General features: G+C 45.9%; 2 protein-coding genes across 3 annotated transcripts in view; both read right to left on the bottom strand.

The window, feature by feature from the left end:
* Positions 1-1,241: 1,241 nt before the first annotated feature.
* cbx7a (chromobox homolog 7a) lies at positions 1,242-5,924 on the bottom strand. Its single transcript, XM_086186103.1, has 6 exons — positions 5,586-5,924; positions 4,533-4,576; positions 4,374-4,439; positions 4,188-4,254; positions 2,777-3,092; positions 1,242-2,698 (listed from the first exon to the last, which is right to left on the bottom strand). Exons 1-6 carry the CDS (start codon positions 5,652-5,654, stop codon positions 2,169-2,171), a joined length of 1,092 nt encoding a protein of 363 aa, XP_086042229.1. The 5' UTR covers positions 5,655-5,924; the 3' UTR covers positions 1,242-2,168.
* A 3,673-nt stretch (positions 5,925-9,597) lies between these two features.
* Positions 9,598-14,748, bottom strand: part of top3a (DNA topoisomerase III alpha) — a 22,221-nt gene continuing 17,070 nt past the window's right edge. Inside the window, exons 18-20 of one of the 2 annotated variants that reach the window (XR_015109966.1) lie at positions 13,955-14,652; positions 11,573-12,275; positions 9,598-10,211 (exon numbers count right to left, since the gene is read on the bottom strand). Coding sequence is in view for 1 of the 2 variants with exons in the window: in XM_086184280.1 (XP_086040406.1) it covers positions 12,109-12,275; positions 13,955-14,652 (865 nt within the window). In the remaining variant the exon portion in view is untranslated. Of the gene's footprint in view, positions 10,212-10,799; positions 12,276-13,954; positions 14,653-14,748 lie in introns of those variants that run through there. The other variant, XM_086184280.1, reaches the window with a different exon arrangement.

Below are 14,748 nucleotides of genomic sequence, written 5' to 3'. Positions count from 1 at the left end.
ACCTCTTACATATCAATAGCGCTCAAAATAGTGTCATTGAAGGAAAGCCCAGAAATGACAACAGATCCAGCAATTTGTGTGTACAATAGTTCAAAATACCGTGTATGACTGGAAACTATTGACAACCCACCGAAATGTATAAAGGTCCACATAAATTATTGATATTAGTAAAATTGTTTCTGCCAAGTCTAATAGCAATAACTTGCGTTGATTTTAACTCACCTGGTCACATGACATGGATGCTATTGAGTTAAGAAAAAACCTATGAAAACATTCATATAAATAAGAAAATCAATGAATATAAATATGTATCTTTCTACCTTCAGCCCTGCTGCACAAATTGCAAACTATCTAAATCAAATCTTTTGCATAGGAAGTCCAGTGATGATTCTTCAAGGAAAAGGTTTGTCACACACGCACACGCACACACACACACACACGCACGCACGCACACACGCTTGTCCCTCACTTCCACTGTCGAAAACATGATTCACCCAACATCAAGTGCCTTGCGCTTCCTTTTTTTTTTTTAAGAGCACCGCGTCCTCTAGTGGTGATACATGGAAGTAACAAATTCAGTGTTGGTGAAGGTACATTTTACCTGGACAAAGTTTGAGTAAGTGAGCCGCTTTAAAAAAAAAAAGAAAAAAGACGAAAGTTCTCTGTGAGAGGACGTACGTCCTTGCTCGTTAACAATGCTGCCTGATAATTGTGAAAGTTCACCTTTCACAGGCCTTTAAAATGACCTCTTTTTGCTTTTAAATCCAGAGAGAAAACGTTTATAGATGCAATAGCAGGAGATACAGGAGTCAGGCTTTTTTTCCCCATCCATGCTTCCAGACTTAGTTGAGCGTATCAAGTCTTTTAGATGAAAAACTGTCTTGTACTTGTGGTGTTAAGACTCCTCATACGTAAATCACTGCACCCTTGTTAGGAAAGCGGCTCAGAAAATGTGTTCGATCCTACACTCGTAATAACAGTAGTGATTAGCAATTGATTTTTGATTTGATTTATTTGTAGAAAAATGGATTTGATGACTTTTGAAAGGGGTATGCTAACCCTTCCCATCCAGGACTATTCTTTATCGAAGCTAACTAGCGGTCTCTGGGGGTCTCAGCTCAGACGAGGGACTGATATCTGCCTTCTTGTCTGAATATTTCCCCCCAAAAAGTTTGCATGTTCCTTGAGTGAACAATTTGCCCTCTGTAACCCCAAATATGAAACACTCTCCAGGAGGCAACTATTTTAGTAACATATTTATTGGAAATGCAGTCAAAATAAAAATATTATAGAGAGAAGACATGTTTGACAAATCATCTTTGCCAGAGAAAGACCGATTCGGACACATAAGTGACATAAGTTAGTTCAGCTTGTACATGTGACATGCAATAAATAATAATAATAGCTCACTACTGTCTAACCTAACAAAGTTCCATTTGTACATCAACCCTACACAGCGGAACGGTGGCGGTGTCATCTCCTTGTTTGAAATGCACAGAGGCTAGAGAAAAGAGCGGACTATCAATTGGTAATACAAAAATAGAGCCAGGCCGCATTTCATACTTGAAAAGTAAAAGACAAAAAAAGACAGCAAACACAACAGTACTTCTTTTTTGTGCATCCACAACTTCATGGGCTCTCGTTAATTCTCGTCTTTCTTTTGTGACAGAAATAAACCTCTTCAATGGATCACAGGACGGAGCTTTGAGCGTGTGTGGCACAGGCTGACGGGGCATGCGCTTGGCTCGGTGTGAATACTGAAAAACAGCAATGTCTGTACAAAAACACTATCTGTAAGAAAAAGGAGCAGAACAATCCCCCCCTCCCAGAGCAGATCTGAGTGTGAGGCCAACGTCTTGCTGGAAAGCACTGAGGACAACCAGGACAAGTAGCTGCATGGAAGTAGAAGTGAGGACTGTTGTCCCCTCAGTGATCTGGTGGTCCCGGGAAAGAACCCTGCCTCTGAGATCGTGTCTGGGTGGCTTCAGGCCTTGTAGCGCTCCTAATAAATGAGCCACAATAATAAAACCACCACTCATTGTTGATTCAAAGGCAATAACGTCGTCATTGAACTCAGCAGGAAATGAGTGCAGCTTTGTAAACATGTGATCTATCTTACGCACACGACTACTTTACAAAATGAGTGACGAGTCGAATCCTTTTGACCTTCAGCAGCCTTTAAAGAAGCCTTCTGCCACCGTGGCTTCTTTAAAAGTCACCGTCAGCGAGTTGATAGTCACTTCCGTTACGATCACCTTCCCAGGATGCTGAGGGCCACCAGGTGTTGTCGTGATATCGCTCTGATTGTCGCCTATTGCTTCCTCCATCTTAGCCTCTGCCTCCAGCACCTCACTGCTCCCCTGAACGCTAACGATCACAGAGGTGGTGCTGCTTCTCTGGCACACGCCGCTCTCTAACGTGTCGCTCAGACACCCTGACTCCGCGCCCTCCTCACCTCCGTCCCAGTCTGACCTGTCACCCGTGGGAACTACATCCTCTGATGCAGCCTCAGCAACAGAGACACTGTCCTTTGATTGGTCGCAGGTAAATGTTTGGTTGTGTGTTACTCCAAATGTCCCTCCGTCTTCTCTTTCCATCCATATGTCTGCCGCTGTCAGGTGCACCCCCTCCTTCTCCTCCATCTCCATCTCTAAGTCCTGTCGCTCCAGCACAGGTGGGGAGCTGCACTCTGACTGACCTTCACAAGAGAAAGACAAACATTCGTATTTAAATGTCTAGAGTGGGACTTCTAGCGTCTCTGTGATTAAAAACCCACCATATAAACTGTCCTCCTGTCTCTCCTCGGCGGCGCTTTCAGACTCCTGCTTGTCTTCTTCGCTGGTGCCATCCCAGTCGTCCTCCATGGGCTCCTGCTTCTTCCTGGATGGACGTTCCGGTTTGTTCGAGTGTCTATTGGGACCGCGTTTGGACACGCGCAGCTTGCTCCGCCTCCTTGCTGGATGACAGAACATGCGTCCCCGCTCACCCTGGTCCACGTCTGTGCTCATGGAGCGGGTGAGCGAGAGGCGCAGGCGGGGCGGGGGCTTCTCAGGGATCTTGTGGGCACTACGGAGGTCCATGGCGAAGATGTTCTAGAGCAGAGGGAAGGAAACGATTTGGTAGTAAAACACACACTGAAGTATCTGCAAGACATCTACCAGCAAGTACGAAAGTGGTCCAACATGAAGCGTGCAGCTCTATCGGCAGACATGATGCAAGTCAACAACCTGCACTTGTAACAACAAATTTGTATCTATCTAAATATAGTGATCTAAAGATAGCCCCCAACAAGTGTGCTCCTCTTTGATAAAAACCTGGCTGCTGGAGGAGACGATTTAGCCTGTCTCAAAAATGACACTTGAGAGACGTTTTTAAACAAATAGAAGCTCTGAGGGCAGAGAGAGAGAGAGAGAGAGGGAGAGAGAGAGAGAGGTGGGCTAACATGGTGGTTGTTTTCAGGGAATTTGTTGTCCTAAATGCAAAGCCTAAGCAGAGCAAGTCAGAGGCAGGGGAGTCCAGGGTGGCACTGACGACCCCTCACATCCGATTGTTGTTTTTTTTAATCACTGATGCACTTTACAATTCTTTTTTTTTAATGAGTATCTCACAATTTGTTCCTTTTTCCCATCCACGAGCCCAAGCCTCGGCAGTCTGGCAGAATATTTGTGTTTGGAATGCATTCATCTAAATTCTGATTGAAGAGACATCAGCCAGAATTAACGTATCTGTTGTTTAACTCCATCTTTCCACAGCATCGCCCCAGTTAGGCCAACGCTGGAGCCTTCGCCTGCATAAGTGCCAATTCATGAAAAGGATCTATCAGCTTTTTCCTTAAGAATGCCCCGCCCCCTCTGTGCTAAGCCCCGCCTCTCATCCCCGCCTACATGTGCTATAAGGAAACCTGGCCTCTGATGATTGTAGTGCTTTGTTATCCCACAGCAGGAAGATGCAGCTAAGCATGGGTACTGTAGTTCAACTCAATCTCTCTTCCTGCTGCTCACTCTTCTAGCTGTTTATGTTTCTTTAAAGACTTTACAGAAATCGAACACTAAATTGATGGAAGTTCACTAACATTAAATAAAAATATCAATCAATAAATCAGTACATCAGTCATTCAATCAATCAGTTTATCATCAGGGGGTAAAGGTAAATAACAGGGTCAGTAAAAGAGAGGTAGGTGTCTGTACCCGCAAGACCAGCCTCCTGGGTCTCAGACCTTTCCTGCGGTAGGCCAGAGCTCGGACCTTCTCCTGACTGGGGGGACGGCAGGATCACGGACCGGGACGCAGGAGAAAGGGGGGGGGGGGAGAAATGTGAGACCCTCAACACAAAACATCTTGCAAGCAACAAAACCAAATTCCAATATTACTCACTGCTCCTCGTAGGCCAGGACCAGGCGAGGGTCCAAAATATTGTCCTCTGGTTCCCAAGTACTGTACCTGCCAACACACACACACACACACACACATGAATGTCTGTCCATCTACTTTGGAGGGATGAGGTCACCAGAAGATGACTCAAGGCTGACTCACTTTGGGGGCCATCCCTGCCACTTCAGTAGGTACTCCACATTACCCTGAGGAGAGGAAAAGAAAGGGTGGGTGGGGGTTTTAGAGGAGGTTCAGCAGAAAGAAAAGAAACATGTGTGTTGGATGTGTGTGTGAGTGCTACTTTATATGTGTGCTGTTGTGTGTGTTTGTGTGTGTGTTTAGAGCGCTAGGAGTGATAGAAAAGGATGACTGTCACTTTAAAGTGTGGAGGGAAGAAGGAAAGGAGGGAAGGGGGGGGGGGTCATGGACATTTTTCTCCCTGTCAAACGGTGTTTTTCTGAGCGATGACGTCAATGACAGCAGGCTGGGTGGCCTCCAAACAGCAGCTTTTCTTTGGCATCGCGATGACGTGACTGCACATGGCTAACGCGAGCCGGTGTGGAGCATGCACGGGTTCTTTCTAGAACATGACGCCGGTGGCTCGGATAGGTGGGGCCAGCGGGGGGACATGTAAACAACGGACTGTTGCGCAACGTTCAAGTCGGACTGGCACAGTTGGAAAACAACTCCGTGACGCTATGATATTACGTATTGATGAACTTTTATTTACAATTTCATGACGCTTATTTGACAAACACAACGTGTAACCGCTGTCCTCCTCCACTCCACTCGTAGCGTGAGCGGCTCAGTCCATAACATCGCGTGACACCATCACGCAAGTCGATGACATTACGCAGCAGTTTCACCCAGATACTCGCTGGCATCACCGAAATCAACTGCGCATCTCCCGGCAGGCAGCACACTGGCCGTGTACCTGGGAACAGGATACACCCCCCTCATGTTGTACTACATCTGCGTAGCTCTCCGAGACCCCTTAATGCTGCAACAACCCAGCTACTACGCAGGAATGTCAAGTTTGCGCAGCTAAATCCAATGACATCTCTTTAACGTAAGGATACTGCGTAGCCTAGTTTTGTTGCGCATGAGGACGGTAATGTCTCCGTGAGCACGCCGCTCCGTTACGGTGGGGGGGGGGGGGGGGACACAGCAGGAAAATAAGTTATGTAAGTTGTGTTAAGTGTGTTACAGGCTCACCTTTCTCACTCTCTTCTTTGTTATTGACTCCACCGCAAACACTTGGTCCCCTATCGATGACAGCTCCATCGCCGCGCGCCGCTCCGCACGCTCCAAACAAACTGCGGGAGCTGGAATAAAAATAGTGGAAGAGGAAGATAAAAAAAACACGCGTGAAAGTGTCCCCGCAGCTGCTGCTCGCTCCCGGTGTAAACACTTTAGTTCAGCGCTGCCGAGCCTCGCTGCTTCCCTGCCTCCAAACTCCAGCTGCCTGCCTCGCTCACTTTTTAAAATCTGCGACACATCAACACAGGACAGCGCGCTGCTTTAAGTCGGGCGCGCCCCCCATTTCCATTGCGTAGGGCCAAGCCCCCAAAGCCCGTGCCCGCGCCTGCGGGGGCGCGCACGCAAATTAGAGCAGAGTGCAGAGAACGAGCAGAGGAGGAGGAGGGGAGGAGGGTCCACAGCACAAGGTCACTGTGAAGTTACGAGTGGAAATTACCATACAGCACGATAAATACAGATAAAAGCAGTAAACACTGCAGCATTTTTTAAAACATCCTGTCACTGCTAGAATATAAGGACCCACATCGAGTCTTTCAAACTTTCCAGACGTTACAACATGTGAAACTTGCATTTTGATTCTTTTAACTGAAACGAAAACAAATCTTTTCCTTTGTGTCTGTATGTGTAATCCTGAAGAACAGTATCGCCATTGAGCCCAACAGAAACCTAGCAGACACTCTCTACTGTACAGCATAATCACATTCAAATAAAGTAGAGGAAACAAACAATAAAAAACAAGTTATGAACAATATGAAAAAAGTCAAACTGTGATAAAAGTTTTAATATTCCTGAAAAAAAAGGTAAAATGCTGCTGTGAATCTCCTGAGGTCTGTCCATCCATCCATTTTCTATTCCACATATCCAGTGAGGGGTGGGAGCCCATCCCAGCCCCAGGACACTTCGACATCGAACCGGCGACCCTTCGGTTGCTAGACGGCCACTCTACCTCTGAGCCACGACGCCCTCAGACAAACACGTTCCCTTCACAAACAGTTCTAGCCCTGTTCTGGCTGTCGTCTGTTAGTCTCTGTCCGAGATCCGGTCCGATTATCTGTGTATGAGTCAGAACAATCATGCTGTAAGTGAGCCTGACTCGGGCTGTGGAACTGGTCTAGAAAAACACAAGCATGTGACTGGATACATTTTCCTATCTGGGTTACATCTGGAAAATATGATTTGTAGGCCGTGGCATCTCTGTTGTACCCAAATACTTGAACGTGATTATAAAATTGCTGCTCCTACTTTTCAGCTATACGTTCCCAAACATGATAATATCTGCATTAATTTGTCCCCCAGGTAAAGGGCCGGGTTCCCCGCCTGTCCAGACATCTTGCTGGGGTGCCATGGCTCAAAGGTATAAGATATAAGATTAGTAGATTGTTACAGAATAAACTTGGGGGTTTTAATTGTGATGTCTAACAAAAAGCTGTGTAGTCATTTCAGACACCTGTGAGCTGTTTGCAGCTCCAACGAATGGTGGCTGTTTTGGGTGTTTTTTTTAATCTAAAAACCTTCCCACATTGAGGGGCAGCGTGGCTCAGAGGTAGAGTGGCCGACGAGCAACCGAAGGGTCGCTGGTTTGATCCTCACTTCCCCCGGTGACCATGTCCAAGTACCCTTGAGCAAGATACTGAACCCCTAATTGGTCCTGATGGCCCTGCAACAGACTGGCGACCCATCCAGGGTGAACCCCGCCTCTCGCCCAATGTCAACTGGGATAGGCTCCACCCCCCCCCCCCCCCCAGCAACCCTTAAGGGAAAAGCGGTATAAAAAAAATGGATGGACAGACATTTTGCTAAGCTAAGCTGCAGCAGCATATTGCAAACACCGGAGCGTCAGATCATCTAAGTTGACTCCAGAGATGATTTATTTCCCAAATGATGTCTAACCGATCAGACAAGTGTTGCTCTGATTCTACCACTGGCTTAGAATGAGGGGTCAGGACTCAGTTCTGTACTGAATTATCAGCCCTGGAACAGGACCTTGATGCCTCCCAGTTAGCTCAGTTACAGTGTTCAAGAATTTCCCACTGGGATCAATAAAGTATGTTTGAGTAAGACAACACAGAGAAAATCAATTCTTCATGACACTCTAACAGACGTTGTTAAACAAATCGTGTAGCATACACACGGGATCGGTCTGCAGTCAGAAGAGGATCAACTCTGACACAGACGGTCAGTTCAAAGTTTCAACATAGGAATGTTCTCATCTCACGGGCGACTCAAATGAGGCATCATGGTAAAAATACAAGAGGGGAGTGTCAGCAAGTCTTCATGTATGTTTATGTAACAGTTAGCTGGAAATGAAAATGTTGCTTCACTCTCAAATGACTCCCCCCACCACCACCACAAAATAAAAGCCGTGTTTGATCCAAGTGTGACGCTAAAAAATCGAGCCAGTGCAAGTCTTAATGTGATGAATGTCCCTCAGTCCATCTGCAGAGAGGAGCTGGACATGAAGGCCAGGAGCTACGGTGACAGAGAGAGAGAGAGAGAGAGAGAGAGAGAGAGAGAGAGAGAGAGAGAGAGAGAGAGAGAGAGAGAGAGAGAGAGTCAGTGACGACCCAGAGTTTCTAATTTCCTAACCCGTTTACAGATGACGGATCCTCAGGTCTGTGGCGTGATCACACACACTCATCTAACTTTATACCTGAACATGACTCTTCCAGCCTGCAGGTGAGAAGAGCTCAGAAAGGTAAAATAATGACAGTGGAAAAAGGCCAGGAGCCGTATTCCTATTATCTTTCATTGAGGGAGGTTTGGATCATTTTACAATAAAACTCTGCAACTACACACACACACACACACACACACACAATGTCCCTCAACATGGGCTACAGTCAACTGTCTCTCTGCACCTGGAACACTTGCATCACTTACCGGGCAATGGGTGTCATGGCAACTGTTTCTACGGCGACCACTGAAAAGCTGGATGATGATGAGACAGCAGGAAGAGTTGAGAAGTTGTTCAGAGCTGAACAGTTATCCACCCTTGCTGACCATGTGACTTTTGAACTGTAAATTCCAGGAGTACATAAACAGACCAGTCTATTCCAGTGATGTTCTGGAAGAAAGCAGCGTCTGTACCCACATCAAGAGGGGAACTATTTATAGTGATCATCCTGTTCTTTCCTTTGATATTCATGGAAATGCATACGTTCACTTTCTGCGTAAGAAGAGATGCTCTTATATCAGTATGTTTAATAGAAGGTCACAGCCACCACGCTTAGCTTAGCTTAGCACAAAGACTTAACAAGGAACAAGGTCTCTAAAAAATGAATGGATGGTCATCCAAAATTTAAATTTAACGAGGTGATTTAAAAAATGTAAAAAAATAAATAAAATAGTGTTATGATCATAACCTTATTTGCAGACAGACTCAATGGAAGTAAGGCTGGTGTCAGACCAAAGCTGTAGCTGTGGCGGTTGTGCTGTTCATTTGAATGGGGGTCGAGTTGAACCGGTGGATTTTCTGAAAAACCGATGTCACACTGCAGTGGCCAATCATGTCAGCTGAAGATCAGACCCGCACACGCCCAGAGGAAGAAGCACTTTGTCAGCTTTTTAGCACGTAGCATAGCATCATCCTGACAACCGCACAGGGTTGAATTTTGAGTTATGCATCATTAAGGGCATGGACTTTCATTCACGTGAAAATGCCACACAAAACGCCAAAATGCTGAGCTTTAGACTTCAAAAACCGCAACCCTACAAGAGGCTCTTACCTTCTGCTAGCTTTCATGAATCATTACGGTCATTTATTATCCTGGATGCTGTAAGGAGTACAAAAGATAAAGAACAACAAAGAAACAATTCAAGCACAAAAGACAGAAAGCAAACATTAAAACCAGAAAGGTTTCCTTAGCATACAATTAAAAAAAAAAGAAGAAGAACTACAAAAGCAATCAAAGCAATGTAAACTGCTTATTTATTTAAAGTACACGTGCAAAATTAAGCAGTAAACAATCTATGGTAGACGTGCGCTATCCAGATTTCACAGTCTGTTTGTACATGTACACATCAGCTGGGAAGGTCTTTGTAATTACGTTTTAATGGGTTAATTATCTGTTCATCTTCACATGAAGAGGCTCAACTTTCAAACCACCAGCTTCTTTCTGTCCAGATCAGATAAATCAATGACGATTATACTGGCATTTACAAAAAAAAGAGGTCATCACAAAAATGGCCTTTCAGCTTCTGTAACGATAACCTTGATGACATCATCAGGGTTTTTTCAAACTTTACCGAGTGCTACGGTAGCGTCTTCGATCTGCGCTGTCGTGATGTGTCGTTCTGAGTGAAACCAGTGAATTGCTCCTTTAACATCTCTCACGGACCCTCCTGGGGGTCCTCAGTGGCGGCCGATCATGGCGCATTGTGGCGTTTCAAGCATCTAAACGACACGATGTTATATTCAGTCGTGAGTTTGCAGTGATGCTGCACATTGATCCGGTAGTTTCTGGCAGCGCCGGTGAGCTCATCGTGCTTTATGGTTCGTCTTTAGAATAGGCGCTCCTGCAGGGACCCGTTCCGGTACTCGCAGTGCTGCACACTGAAATTCCCGTAAGGAGGCGTTTATTGCTGCAATTGAGAAAAGAGACAGGCAAATCAAATCACATGACTTGTTATCTGCCCGGATACTAGTGTGGTGGAGTTGGGAGTTGAGCGGCATAAACACAAGCAGGACGGATCGCAGCGCCCACGTGCTATGACTCACGCAATGACTCACCGAACGTGCCCGTAAGATGCGAACTGCTTCCCTGGAATATCACTCGAACACTCGGGGCGAACTTACAGGCCTCATTCCGGGAAGCCGAGCATTTCTGATCATTTTGCCCCCCCCCCCCCCTTCCCTCTCTCCCTGCAGATCTCGCAGCTCGCCGGTGATCAGAGAACACTCGAGGGAACAGATCGTTTCAGCTCCAGCACCGCTGCTGCGACACACCTTCACCTGACAGAAGGCTTCACATCTCACCGATCAGGAAGTGGAGAAGTCTCGATTTGTGCCCATAGCCTAATCACCCCCCCCCCCCCCACTTCGTTGATGGCAACTCATGTCACGGAATTTCATCGTTTAAAACATTTTACACGGATTCTAGAACGACGCACGTTACCAAAACCGCTCGACGGCCACTTTAATCCGCACACGTCTTTGTAAGCCTAAGTATTCATTTGACATCAGCAAATAACAATAACAAAAACATTCTTTTTTACTATAGCAACTGTATGTTCACAAATATCACACAACCCAACTCTTGAAGTTTTAAAATGTTTAATTTATTATATATATATTTATGTTTTCTTTGTTTTAGCGAATGAACTCTTAAATTTTAGATTATCTTTAGGGGTGTAAATCACAAGTTTCATCTTAGAACTTCTTTAGGGCAGCGATCTGATGGTTTTTGATACTTCAAAATGTGCCGTGATGATTTATCAGAGGATTCAAACTTTTCCTTGAATATTTAGGTCCTTCCACAAAGGTCAGGATGGGAGCATTTACATAAAACTTACAGTATCGACGGGTGAAAATACTTAGCAAGATGCAGTGCAGATACTTTCAAAAGTTTTACCACTTACATTCCTACACTCCCCAAGTAAAGAACCAGGAAATGAATTATGTTCTTTCCAAAATTTAGCACACCTTAGCTTGAACCTGATGAATTAAAAAAACTAAAAATACCACTAAAGATAAATCCAAAACTTAAACTACTTTATTCACTCAGAGTGAAACCAAAAAATTGAAGCATCGTCCCTCTCAAGACTGTTAAGCCCACAGTGGAAGGTTCTACTAGACTCAAGTTTATTAGCATTCATCAATATTGAACAGTTCTGCAGAGGAGACGCTTCCTCCGGCGAAGACAACTCAACTCGTCTTTTTATCGCCGTTAAAAAAAAAATGTTTCTGTCGGTTTCAACAGCAACAATCAGAGAATGTAAAATACCTAAAGACACTCCAGCGGCATTCGACACAACATCAGTCAACTTTCGTAAAGCACTGCGTCTCTTGTCTACATCTTCGGTTAGAGGAGGGGCTGCTGAGTCTTCTGGCTGCTCTCAGTTGAGCTGGCGGGATGGCCGACTCACTCCAAGAACTAAGTCCCTTTAACTCTTCAGCGCCCCCTGGTTTCAGCAGCTGGAGAAATCCTCACTGGCAAGTAGGTTTAAAAACCTGCGGCAAACTTCTTCAAGGCATTAGCTTTCTTCCTGGGGTTGGATGAGAAGTTGGCTCAAAATCGACTCATCCAACTCTCCATAACACCAATATGGCATCAAGCATGGAAAACGTCAACTCTCAGCCCTCAAAATGGCCCCTGACTCTTCTCCCAGGGACCAGAGACCGGCCACGTATCCTTCTGCGGGTCTGGTTATGAAACCGCTTCACATTTACTACAAGCAACAAATAAACTCCTGGGACTCTTATCAACAACGATTTGTTGCATCTTTGTAAAAGTGTCGAGTCATGGACTGCAGTGAGCTGTCACCGCTGTGGACAGGTGTTTCGGGTGTGTCCCGGCAAGTGACAGATGCCGCAGGTGCGTGGTTTCTTAGCAGCAGGGGGTCTGTTGGCGCTGGCACCCCCCGTTACCTTCCGTCCATTCTTCCCTCCGTTCCTCCCGCCATCGTTAAATCCGCCTCCAAAGCCACCTGACAGAGGGGAGAAGAGGTCAAAACTGACGCGAGGTGGTGAGAGGTCACTGCAGCAGGAGACGTACGCAGGATTTTTCTGTTTGAGGACTGATGATGCCTCAAGGTCTCAGCGGGAGAGGTTGTGAGTCATGATGGCTTTCATTATCACTCGGACTTAAGAAAGATCTCCCTCTCTCTCTGTCTATTCTTCGCTCTCCCTTTCCCTCCATGCACACAGTATGATGTACATGCTTTAAGACCGTGCATCTTACAAAACTTGAAGAAACCACCAGTCAGCTGATGGCTGAAGATGAAAAGCCCTGTTTTTCAATGTCAACTTTCATGTTCATCCCTTTAAAGTGAACCCCCGTCATACAGGAGAAAGTGACACGATTTGGATTTCCATCGACGTACTTTGATGCACATTTTTAAGTTTTGCATGAGAAGCAGCAAAAGCAACAACTCGGTCTTCCTCTCTGAACAGCAGCAGCAGCAGCATGCGCAGTACGAGCTGCTTCTTCCTAGGAACTCTGTTTTCGGCTAATCGTCCTCCACACTGTTTGGCACAGCCATGCGTAACGTTGCCTGTAGCTTATTACAGGATCTCCACATCAGTTGATCGAAAATTACAAAATGAACATTTCCTTTTTTTGTGACAAAGAGCACGTTTCCACCCTGTTCTTTTTATGTACATTTTTGATGAGCCCCCCCCCCCAAAAATAAATAAATAAAAGCTGTCTGTTCGTTTGTTTGTCACAAAAACGCTTTTTTACACTTGAGGCAAATGGAAAAAGTTAATTTATTAATAAAAAAATAAATAAATGTGAATGAAATGGATTCAATGAAGATAAACAATGATTTGTGGTCAGGGCTCACCGTCATCGGGCTGTCACCAGAAGTCTTCCACCAGCCCCTGGCTGTAATATTTTAGTTGCTCAAAACTCCAAAAAACAACAACAGTTTCTGTTCATCGATTTCCACTGTGTGTCAACAAGTTTCAGGAACTAAATGTTCACCCCGGTGTTTTCTTTTTCTTGGTTTGCAGCGGTTTGAGGTTTAACTGAATCTACACTATCACCTTCCTTCTACAGAGGTAGATGGAGAATGAGAGCACCGCCTCCTGCTTCTTTTCCTGAACGAACACCAATAGTTGCATCTCAGTGGAGAACGGTAACGTGCATAAATTCACGTCTTCCATCGCAGAATTTCTGAACATTTGTCTCAGGTTTTTTAAAACATCTGGATGGAGACAGAACTACTGCTTGTTTAAGATTTGCTTTACAGGAAAACATAATGACAAATTGCCCCTCAGTAGTCCTGAAGCTTCAAGCCCTGAGCATACCAACGGCACCAAACTATCCTGAGATAAAGAGGTGAGTTAAATGATAAAACTCCTTTATGCTCAAGAATGAGTGGACAATGTAAGTTCAAGAAAAAGCCTGTCACTTAGTAACAAGACAGGATTCAAACTATGCAGCTGCCAAGCTCGTCTCCAAGTCCGTGGGGCTGCAAAGACAAACATGCCTGGAGAGCTGTGGGAGAGTTTCTCGTTCTCTGTGTGGTCAGACTTTTAGTTTATGATTTATCCTGAGGGGGATGAGGATGTCCACATATATCAGTCTGTGCCAAAGTCTCATTGAGTGTATATTCAACATTTGAAGAGTGTGTGTGTGTGAGAGTGTGTGTGTGTGTCTTGCCTGGTGGAGGGAAGTTCTCATCGGCCCACTGGAAGAAACCACACTGCTGCTCTCTAGGTTTCCCGCAGGTGTGAAACACTCGGCCCTGGTTGGGTCCATCCTTCTGCACCGTACGTGTCACCGTTGCCTCATTACAGTTACACATGATCTGGTCCCTTGCTCCCCCTGCAGTCCTTCCACCTCCTTCAGGGGTGTTCCTGAACCCTAGAGAGGTCCTAGGAGGCTGGGAGGTCTTCGATGGAGGTGGCATGGGACCTCCACTCTGCACTTCCCCGAGCTGGCTCGGTTGATCTGCCCACAGAAAGAAATTGCACATCCCCGTATTGCATTTGTAGAACTGGCGTCCTTGGTTGGATCCATCTTTGCGTACTGTCAGCAGGAGAGCATCCTGACCACAGTTACACACGATGACATTGCTGCTGGTGGCTGTGCTGATACAGCTGCCCCCTGGTGGAGGTCGAGGCTGCAGGGACCGAGAGGGGACAGGGGGTTGAAAGGAACGCCAAAGACTTGTACTTGGGGGTCTGGGTGGCTCTGGTCTGGGAGGCCTTGAAGCTGGTGGGTCTGGGTCCCCTCCTCCTTGGAGATATCTCAGGTCCAGGACCTCTCTGAGGGTCTCGTCACATCCACCGATGCAGCCAACAAATTCTAAAGGCATTATGGCGGGGAGGCTGCCTCGACGGAACTTGAACTTTAACCTGAAAGGAACACAAGAGACAGATGTGGAAGAAATCTATTTACATTTAGTGTGGTTTACCAGAACAACGCTGCTGGTGTAGGCTCGCCATCCAGTG

The sequence above is a fragment of the Aulostomus chinensis genome, chromosome 18 (assembly GCF_037954235.1).
Source record: "Aulostomus chinensis isolate RoL2024-O1b breed Wild chromosome 18, RoL_Achi_v1.0, whole genome shotgun sequence".
NCBI classification, from domain to species: Eukaryota; Metazoa; Chordata; class Actinopteri; order Syngnathiformes; family Aulostomidae; genus Aulostomus; species Aulostomus chinensis.
The sequence above is the reverse complement of the archived record's forward strand: the minus strand, read 5'-3'. Positions and strand labels throughout refer to the sequence as shown.

Coding starts and splice junctions, on each gene's coding strand:
- cbx7a (XM_086186103.1), bottom strand. CDS start 5,654: ATGGAGCTGTCATCGATAGGGGACCAAGTGTTTGCGGTGGAGTCAATA. Junction 4,440..4,532: donor TGGCAGGGATGGCCCCCAAA/GTGAGTCAGCCT, acceptor GTGTGTTGGCAG/GTACAGTACTTGGGAACCAG. Junction 4,255..4,373: donor GTCCTGGCCTACGAGGAGCA/GTGAGTAATATT, acceptor CCGTCCCCCCAG/TCAGGAGAAGGTCCGAGCTC.